Source organism: Gavialis gangeticus, unplaced genomic scaffold, assembly GCF_001723915.1.
Source record: "Gavialis gangeticus isolate Ggan-Ray unplaced genomic scaffold, GavGan_comp1, whole genome shotgun sequence".
In the NCBI taxonomy this organism is placed as follows: Eukaryota; Metazoa; Chordata; order Crocodylia; family Gavialidae; genus Gavialis; species Gavialis gangeticus.
The window spans coordinates 23,166,552-23,176,998 of NW_017729028.1; the positions used below are offsets into that span (position 1 = coordinate 23,166,552).

The 10,447-nt window shown below is 38.4% G+C and overlaps 1 protein-coding gene across 1 annotated transcript in view; it reads right to left on the bottom strand.

The window, feature by feature from the left end:
- Positions 1 to 10,447, bottom strand: part of APOB (apolipoprotein B) — a 52,269-nt gene that overhangs the window by 25,374 nt on the left and 16,448 nt on the right. The window contains exons 7-20 of the mRNA XM_019520673.1: positions 9,531 to 9,655; positions 9,258 to 9,343; positions 8,676 to 8,895; positions 7,160 to 7,387; positions 6,877 to 6,994; positions 6,611 to 6,757; positions 5,448 to 5,659; positions 4,849 to 5,086; positions 3,835 to 4,011; positions 3,010 to 3,201; positions 1,912 to 2,079; positions 874 to 1,085; positions 207 to 389; positions 38 to 62 (exon numbers count right to left, since the gene is read on the bottom strand). Of these exons, the coding sequence (XP_019376218.1) occupies positions 38 to 62; positions 207 to 389; positions 874 to 1,085; positions 1,912 to 2,079; positions 3,010 to 3,201; positions 3,835 to 4,011; positions 4,849 to 5,086; positions 5,448 to 5,659; positions 6,611 to 6,757; positions 6,877 to 6,994; positions 7,160 to 7,387; positions 8,676 to 8,895; positions 9,258 to 9,343; positions 9,531 to 9,655 (2,331 nt within the window). The remainder of the gene's footprint in view (positions 1 to 37; positions 63 to 206; positions 390 to 873; positions 1,086 to 1,911; positions 2,080 to 3,009; positions 3,202 to 3,834; positions 4,012 to 4,848; positions 5,087 to 5,447; positions 5,660 to 6,610; positions 6,758 to 6,876; positions 6,995 to 7,159; positions 7,388 to 8,675; positions 8,896 to 9,257; positions 9,344 to 9,530; positions 9,656 to 10,447) is intronic.

The window sequence follows — 10,447 nt, forward strand, 5'->3', positions numbered from 1 at the left end:
TATTTTATTTAAGATAGAAAACAGTAAAAATCAATACGATTCCCAATAAGCCTGTTTCTGAGCTGATACAAAAGTACGTGAAGTCTGTTATGAAGTTTGTTATGAAAGTACATGAAGAACAGTATTATGTATGTGAGCCTTACAAGGAAAGGTTGACTCATGAGGGGTAGACAAAAATGGACATAGTGAAAGATCATATGACTAACCTGGTGTCTCCAGTCAGTGGATAGTACGGTGCTGCCTCTGTGGTACTGGAATTAGAGTATTCTACCTTGGTACAGTAATTTAGACCAGTGAAGAGAGGTTTGCAAGATGTCCGGGACTCTCTGTTCTCAATCAGAGGTGGAATTTCTTCAGTTTTGGTTGGAGAAACCAAATGTAATGTGTTACTGGAAGACAAACGTGGCCCTAGTTATTTTCAAGAAACATACTTTAAAATGAAAAGCCCTATTCATTAAATTTCTTTTCAAATGAAATACTTTTGAAAACAGTCCATAAAAAGCTTTCTGAATTTAGTGAGAAAACAATCAAATTATTTAATAACGATAATAGTTGTAATGATAAGGAATTAACAACATCTCTTTTACATAGATAGTATCACCATTATTTTACAGAAAAGGAAAGGAAAGCTAATATTACTGACATTATGTTATTTGCTGCTTGTATCTATGAGACTGGACTCTCAGCTAGTTCAGAAACTAGTTGGTACTACAAAGGAATTTATTTCAACTTTAAAATGCCAGCAGTTTTCCAGAAAATAAAAAGTAAAATAAAATCCAGAACAGCATTTATTGTTGAAAAACAGAAAGGAAGGAAGAAGGGAGATTGAAATCTTGAACAAGAATATATGTTCTCTCTATATATATCAAATACCTGATACTGAATAGTTTGGTTGGAGTCTTTGGAGCAGGGATGCTGAATTTTAACTGTCCAGCTTTCATGCCAATATGGGCTTCAAATCCAGACTCATGGTAGATAATGGAGTTCATTTGCACACCACTTCTAGCAAACACTGGGATGTTTATTCCCACATGACTAATAAATTCAATTCCCATTGAGGGTTTAGCAATCAGTTCTGCATGCATCTACAGGATGAACACAAGAATTACATATACATTTATTTTCCTAAAGAAGATTTTATACCTTTGTATCTGGTTATAAATACTAGTTCAGATAATGGGATAAGAATACAGAGTCCATGCAGGTGCCTGTATTACAGAGTGTTGGAGCAGACTTGATTAATTGATTAACTGAGTCTGCTGGAGTGTGCTAATTACCATGCTCCAGCCAGCCTCTGCATCTCATGTATAGTTAAAGCATTTCCCCCACCTTTCTGAAGTTCAGGGATGCTGATACAAGAGGCACTCTGGATGCTTTAATTAAAGCTGCTCTAATTAAAGTGCTCCCCCACCACCCGATGCATGCGTAAAAATACCCTGAGATTCTGATCTCATTTTGCAAAATTGCAGAAAAAGAAATCATCCAAAGACAGTACTGTGTTAAATATGATCTCAACACAGACTCTGGAGTCTTATTTTGTTGCCTAAACTAGCTTTATAACCCTTATACAGTTAATGGTTTAACTGCTTTTGAGCCCTTCAGTTCACCTTCACCTCTCTCAGCAGTGCCCCCTTTTTTCCTGCAGCTTTCCCTATCTTTTCATTTACATGACCGTCTTCCTATTCAGTACCCTTGCAATCCAGTCGTAGCAGCTGATGAAGAAGAATGTAGCCTACAAACCTCATGCCTCTCTGAATGTTAGTCTATAAGGTGCAACCCTGCCCTGCCTTCCGCATATCTTCAGACTAACACAGCCACCCTTCTCTACTTGCCCATTTCACTGGTGTGTTCCTAAACAAGACAGTACGCTTGTTGGGAGACTATAATATGAAGATAGTAGTTAAGACGTACATGCTTTTGGTGAATCTTCATCCCAGCTTTGGCTCCAGGGGTCATAATTCCAGATACAGCAACCTGGAGTTGAAATCCTGTTCCAGTTGGTAGCTCAAATTCATTGTCCATAAACATGTAGTGAACAAATAAATCTGCCTCGGTGCCTTTTGAGATGGCTTGCACAATCTGTGAGTCAAACAAGAAAACAAATGCTGGACAATATAGTACTTTGAGGTACACTTGGTAACATTGAAATTAACCACAGAATGTGGTATATATTTTTTAAAGCATCACATCTTCTGTATTAACAATTACTATTCAAAACAAAGGCTAAGATTCACAGACTTATTACTTTACATGGCAGAAGTAAAAAAATTAAGAAAAAATAATGCATCTTTTCATCACCTAAGCCTGAGAAAAAACTAGTGACCCCTAGTGATGATGACCAGCGGTGACAAGTGTAATACTGAAAGAATCTAATTAGACAGACTTGGCAAGATTTGGGCCTTACTGAAGTCAATGACAAAACTCCATGGTCTGAAAATCAACTATAAATATAAAAATAAAATATCAAATATAAAACAGAGTAACAAATACAAAACACAGAGTAACAAATCTCCAAAATCCAGGAGTCTTCAAATGATCGGAACCTTCTCACTCTTCTCTTGATTAGCAATTAGATTTAAACAACTATCACAAAACCATTGGACTGAAAAGGACTCAAAGGATCTTCTAGTCCAATTGCCTGCATACAAACAAAATTATCATAGCTCATCAACCATACCATGCCTATCCAGCCTCTTTTAGGAAACTTCCAGCAAAAGAGAGTGCACAACTTTCCTAGACCACTCTTTCCACTATCTTACTGTTCTTATAGTTAGGAAGATGTTATTGAGATGGAATCGAAATCAATATGCTGTGATCAAGAGGTGGTATTAAATTAGTTCTTTTGACATTATACTTGCAATAGTTTTCTCTGTAGTTTTCTTTTTAAACGACTAATAGTATTTCATTCAAATAGCTATGATTTTTCAAAGCAAGCGCAAATTAAACCATTAAAAATATCTGGTAGAAAAACCTAATTAGAAATATTCATTCAGCACTTCAGAAACATACCTTTTCTGGAATGCTTGGCAGAGTTTTAATGGTCCTTAAAAGCATATTTCCAAGAAGCTTGAAATCATTGAGTTTCATGTACCCTAGTTCTTCTCCGAGTATTTGGAGGTAAGCTCTAGCTTCAGGGAAGTCTTTGTTTCCCATATCTTTTATCAGTTTTTCAAGATTACGTGCTAGTCCAGTCATCAGCTCCTGAATCAAAAAGTAGAATGAAATGAGATCCGTTTGAAAAACTGTGTCAGTCTGTACAGCTAGTACAACTAAGTGATGAACACTCACTAATCTGCACACACGTGCTGATAAAACCCAGGATCTTTGATTTTTTAAAATATGATAAAGCATGAATCTTTACCTAGAATTAGGGTGAGAGCACATGACATGTATTCTGGAGTAACTTGACTTGCTCTGAAGTAAAAGTGGATTGGATGTTGATATAGGTCATACAGGCCACATCTACACAAGATGCTGACTGCACAGTAACCTGAGTTAGCGCGCAGTATCACTGACAAACGGCTTTTTTGTGATGCTGACTGCACAGCAGCTCAAGACGACTGCACAGTAGCACTGCAGCATGGTTTGTGCCATGAAGTGCTACTGCACAGTAGTCTGGAGCTACTGTGCAGTCGGTGTCTCATGCAGAAGCAGCCACTGAGTCACTAAAGGTTTGTTTTTTTTAAATTTCTGTAGATTAACCACAACAGCATAGTGTTTCTGATATGTAAGAAGTGCATACTGCATATGCTTTATTATATATATGTGAAGACTTATATATGCAGACATTAAAGATCAATTAATCTCTAATCAAAGAACAGTCTGAAAGTATACCTGTTCCTGTATGTTTTTCCTGGGGTAACCAAAATAATCAAAGAGCATCTTGGAAACCTGCTCTGGAACTCGGCCATCGATCCAATACAAAGCCTTGCTGGCGCCGTCAGGGAAAAACCCTTGGGGTCCAAACAATGCTTCTAGTGTTGGCTCAAAGTTCTTTCCATCCAAGCCGATCTGAAATAAATAAAGCATTATCATAACTGAGACAGCTTCCTCATTTCTTGAGAGAGCTCTGCAGCACAGACTATCTAGTGACCAGTGTTTCAAGTATACACTGCATGCAGAGAAAGATTTTGAAAAAGTTTTCCTGTGCAGCAAGGCTGAGAAGCAGGCTGCTGCATATCACTTTCAATTAAACACATCCCTGTGGAGATGACTAGCAACACATTGTATGCAGTGTTTTTGTATCTCTTAATTCCTAACACAAGTACTTAGGTATATCTTTAGTAGGTCATAGAACTCTAGCCGGGTTATCACCTAGCAATGCATTTTATTTTTACTTGGTGCATCTACACAAGATGCTTAATGCACCATAGACTAATTCTACGGTGCATTAGCATGTTGTGGCAAAAGCCATTCTAATGTGCTAATGTGCAGGAGAATTAGTCTATTGTGCATTACTTTTCACAAAAAGACCATGCGCTGGTGCTACTGCGCAGTAGTTCCAGTTACTGCACATTTAGTTAGTAGCTCATAATAGAGGAGCTAAACTTAATGCACAGTAACAACAGCGCATTAATACATGTGTAGACAAACCCACTGAGACTTTGCATGGCTCAGTCTAAACCTGTAATGCACCTAGATGTGCTGGTAATGGGTGTCAGCAAAGGAGGTGACTTCACAGAAAGTCCACTGAATCAAAGGAAAGAGTCCAATTGACTTAAGAGGGCTTCAGAACAGGTCCTAAATGTTTCTGAAAAGAAACTACTTCATTGCAAGTTTTGCAAGCAAGCAAGCAGGGCAGAAAGAAAGAAAAGAAAAGTTGCAAAATAGCAAAATAAGGTGGTATACCTCAAAGATATCCATTGGACTAAACCCATACACTTGCAAAGTAGTTTTTAACATGGTTTCTTTAGGAACAACATTGTTTGGCTCAAATAAGAGGTTCCCTTCCACTTTGGCAGAGAAAGAGTTATTTCCTGGCAGAGACACATTTTTGGAAATCTGATAATTCCGTGAGAACTTTTTGAAATCCCTGGCTGTTGGAATCTGGAATCCTTTAAAAGCTTCTTGTAATTTGGTTTTCAGGCTGAAAAAGGACAAGAAATGCATGGAAATATGGTTAATATAATATCAGAAGTATTTCAGTCTTAGACCATTTGGGAATTTTGACTCAGTCATATTGACTGCAATTAGTCAATGCTTTTCCCATGCTTGTGTAGTGTAGTCCGATCCTCAATCACTTTAAACTGTTTGTATTCAAAACACTGGTTCACCTCAGCCAGTGACCTAGCCTTCTGACTTCAGATTTTTTTAAAATAATTTTATTTAAGTTAACCATTATCTTTCAGGGGAAAAATATAAAATCATTGGATATGATCCTGAGAATTGCAGTTAGGTTCAAAATTTAATTCCTAGGTGAGCACGGTTCAATTTAATTTTGCACTTACAATTCAATGCCTATTTCTTCAGAGTCCAAAATGTTGGTAATGTGTGAGGTGACAAAACTTTTCACTTGTTCATTCTTGTCCTTTGAGACAGTTTTCACGATTTGAACAAGATCAGATTGGGAAGGATTTTTCATGATCATGAGATAGGCTGCCAGACGTTTTTCAACTGGAGCATCAGCTTCTTGGAAAATTGTAAGCAGCACTGCATGGTCCTATACCGACAATGAAAAGTTTGTTAGGGTGCTATAATCTGGTCAATAAATGAGATGCCTATCCCTCTCTGAAACATATTGGATCATGCTATTCCTTTAAAGACAGTCAAGCCACTTATTTCTACAACTGATAAAAGTTTTCTCTTTAGCAATTTGTTTCAGTACATAATGTGAAGGTTGTATCTCTGTATTTGTTAAAACTGATTTTATATTTTGTTTGCAGTGACTGAAAAAAGTGGATGAAAATTGAAATATTTTCCTTTTTGATTGCTGAAAACAAGAAAACACCTTCAAGAGTAAATTGGATGCTTATCTTGCGGGGATCCTATGACCCCAGCTGACTTCCTGCCCTTCGGGCGGGTGGCTGGACTCGATGATCTTCTGAGGTCCCTTCCAGCCCTAATGTCTATGAAATCTATGACCTTTTTCCAGTTTTTTTAATCCCCAAAAGCCAAAGACAGTTATGGAAAAGATTCATAGATTCGTAGATTGTGAGGCTGGAAGGGACTTCAGAAGATCATCGAGTCCAGCCCCCTGCACCAAGCAGGAAAGACAACAGGCAATGAAATGACAATGAAACTTTTTTTTTTTCATGGGGGTGGGGGGCGGAGTGGAGGAGGGGAAACATTTTCCAAACAAATTTTTTGATATATGTAATACCTAGTAGTACTAAGTACTCCAACTTTAAAATAGGGCTAACTGAAAGTCTTAATTTCTATTCTACAGGAAATGATGATGTTCTGAAAAAAAACTGTTCCATTTTGAAACTAACCTTGAAATTCAAAGTTGAACTTTCAAAATTTTATGTTGAAGGGAAAATTTTTAAAAAGTTGAAATGATCAAAACATTTTACTTCAAAATTGTTTAAGTATAATTGAACCTAGGAGCACAAACGCTCAGGTCCTCAGTTCAGCCAGCGCACTCTCAATTCCCCAGCAGCGTTTGATTTACCTCATCTGTAAGGGTCATTTTCCGCAAGGCCTGGATGGCTGATTTCTGAACTGAAAGTGTTGCGGCTTCACTTCGGATGCAGGTCCTAACAGCAGACTTCAGACTTGGATGAGCTTCTTCCAGGACATTGCCCATGTTTCCTATAGCCTGTGAGCAATGAAAACAAGGCAATAAACACTTTTTGCTTCACCACCCAGAATGTAGCGCTGCACCCTTTTACTGTTTTAACAGAACAGCTACTGTACACGGGAAGGGAAATGAAATACCCGTAGTGTGAGGTAGGCTAGTTCATTATCTCCAGAGCACTCATTGCCAAGCAGTGATTCCATGAATTTTGCAACATCCTGCACTTCTTCTGTTATAATATTCCTCTCTCTGTAGAATCTATGGAAAGACAGATGGGAATGGGGAACCATCAGACTCTCCTTACTTGGGTGTGTCTAACTGGATTTCTTTTCAGGCAAATGACGTTGGGTCTCAATAACTATAAGACTGCTTGACCCCACCCCCACCTCCCATTCCCCGGAACTATATTTAGCTAGTCCTCACCCATTAACAGTGTGGCTTAAGGCATAAAAAGAAGCTCGACTTCGCAGATACTGGGCCATGTTAAGAATTTCCCGTAGTCTTTGCGGACATGGAGAAGGCACCAATCCAAGGGTGTAGGTAACTATGTCTGCTACAAGAGGATTGACACGGCCACTTCGCAGTATCTGTAGGATGGCACTGTAGCACTCTAGGGTACCGCACTGAGCCAGAGCCTGGATCGTGATAGAACTGAAAGCAAAAGAGAGAGTTTACATTAGCTCCATGTTTGTGAGGATATAACCATGCCACACTTCTTTGAGACTCTTGGCTCCAACTCTAATTTAGTGAAAGTGGACATTTTCTATAATTAAGAGAGGGTTTTACATCTCTGAGGACCAAGTCCTGAAATTAAGATTCAGCTCTGAACTTCTTGTCATCTACAGCCTTACAGATTCTCAAATCAGACACATTGCTGGTAGTGGTCCATGTCAAAATCAGACATGGATTTAAGAGTCTTCTGGTTTCAGAAGGGGACTTATCACTGACCTCTTGGTTCAGGCTTATCCTCAATCCTTTTTGATCCCAACTATACACTTAAAACCTCTAGTCATTCATTCATTTACCTGAAACTATACTTGTGTGCTGTAAATGTGTGTCTGTGAGTGCATTGCAGCATCATATTGCTTACACAATAGCCAGCTATGTGTAACAAAAGGGTTCTTATAACACTGCTATAACCAATTTGCACCCTTCCCATGCCCACAGACAAATCCTTAACCTCCATGATATGATAAGCCAAACTAACACTGCTTCTTCCGAGTCTGTGTAAACTGAATAAAATGCAACCAGGAGGGACACATTGGGACAGAAAAGTTCTGGATCATCCAAAATCATCTGCTCCCTACAAGGAATTATGTAGTAGCAGCAGGTATCAGAGGTCATAATTAGTGTATTTGAGCAAATCTGTTCCTTGTATTGCCCATGTAAGGTTGAACCTATATGTATCTAATCTTCAAAACCTATACATGGGACTATGCATGGTAATGCAGTAATGTGGGGATGGCTGGCATCTACGATTGCTGGTTCACTAATTGTTGCATGGTGTTAATCACATGCCAGTATGAGAGTAGATCAGGACAGGCTGTGGATCTGATCGCACATTTAGCAGAATTGATTGTCTTTTAGAGGCCAGTTCCCCAATTAATATAAGATGATGAACAACGATGGAGAAAATGTAAAATTTAACTTTTTAGTGAAAGGTAAGGATTTAAATAAAAACATAATGCTCTAAACCCTGTTGAAATAGATGATTACCAAGCTGATTTTGTTTTGGGATAATATTTAATAGTGCTTATCCTCCTTCTCTCTCTAGCCTATTCACATGGCCTATCTTTCAAAATGTTCAACATTGCAACATACAAGATTAGGCACTGATTAGGCACTATTTATAGCAGAACATCAGGCTTGGAATTGATTTAACCCCATATTGCCACATGGTGTTTTTGCACAACACAAGAGCACACTGCTGCTTACATACCTGGAAGTTTCCATCATCTTTGGAACAAGAGAACCAAGCGTGTCATTGTGTAAGCTTCTAAGACCGGATACAAATCTGTAAAAAAGCCTTGGTCTCTGCTGGTTGTTCTGGGAAGAGGATAGCTTCTGCAGTTCCTCAAGGGTTTTCAGAACAGAATCTCCAAACTTTGAAGATTTAGCATTCGAATTTTCAAGTGCAAGTCCTCTCTTTTCCAGTGCATCTACAAAGCAGCAAAACATATTACTTCTTTACTTATGGGGTATCTTATTTTCTGACTACTCCTTTCTGTCCATTTATATAATAACATTTCTTTTTCAGTCTTGTATAGCTGCTGATGTGGCTAAACAATTCATTCATTTCCCCCAAACTAGAAACTCACAGTAGAATAAACATCACAGTTATTTCCTGAAATTAGTTATTTCCTGAAAATTTTCGTTTTTCTTTTCTTTTTTTTTTTTTTGACTGTAAGTATTGACCACTTTACATAACCTCCCAAAAGGTTTCAGTCTTCCCAAATTGCTTTTTTGGTGTAGTTTACTTTTCACCCAAAAATATTTGTATCTATGCAGAGCCATGTCGCACCTTCTTCAAAGGTTCTGCTGTTGATCTTTGGGGTGTCTTCGAGCTTCAGTGTCTGTGTGATTTGTGTCATTATTCCATACCGATTTCTAGTAAACAAAGTTAAGATACAGCACTTTAGTTGAGTCTAAATAGTTTAGATGGATCTTGTCTGATTGTAATTGTATTACAATTCATGCAGTTGCCAGGAGAATGAGTCAGAATAGAATTTGACCATTTCTTTTCCATGATTTATCTTTGCAAAGCAAGGATAAAATAAAATAACATGCAGCCTACTTGTACGAGGAAGGCAGGAACAGGTGTTTTTCACTGCACACCACTTCAGACACATGCCGTCTCTTGGTATCGATAGAGTACTGACAGTACTGAGTGCTCTTGATCAGGGTTGACAAGGGACTATCCTGTAAAAATGAATTGGACGATCATTTTTCTTTGTAACATTTCAGTAAAACAAACAGTTGTCATTTGAGAAGTTCAGACATGCTGAAAGCAGCAATGCTGTTTAAATTGTCATTGATGTCGTAGCTTTTTGCTGAATAATTCTGCAAATATCATTCCTGATTATGAAGTCTCTACAGATGCAAAAACCCTACTGAGGCTTTATCTCAGGTGTCAATCTAGTTAGTGAAGTGTTTGCTTGAGGAGGAACTGTAGCAAAGGGGTTCTGATAATAGGTTTTATTGAATCAACTGAATATTATTTTCATTTCAATGAAAAGATGGGGGTTCGATTAGATGACCCCCCCCCCCCGAGGCCCCTTAAAGCCCTATTTTTCCATGACTTACAGTGTTTTTGTTTACAAATGAAAATTGTTTTATCTGGCATTTAGCTTTGGCCATCTCCGCGTCTTTCCCTGACCTGAAGAGGGGCAATTTGTGTCTGGAAGAGTGTCTGACATCTCCCCCAACTATTCAGTTGGCCCACTAAAAGTTAATAACAAAGAATCACTTGCTTTTCATGTATTGCCTGGAGCACCATGGCTACAACAACTCTCCAACCCTACTAGGTACAAATAGATTGATCCTTTACAGCAGGGATGTCAAATATATGGCCAGAACTAGCCTACTGAGTCTCTTTATCTAGTCCCTTGAACTAATGGCTGGCAACCAGAAGTTGGGGAATATGGCTTGCTGCAGAATGCAAGGCCCTTTGACTCTGTTGCCCATGGCCACTGGCAAAAAGTCTGACTCACT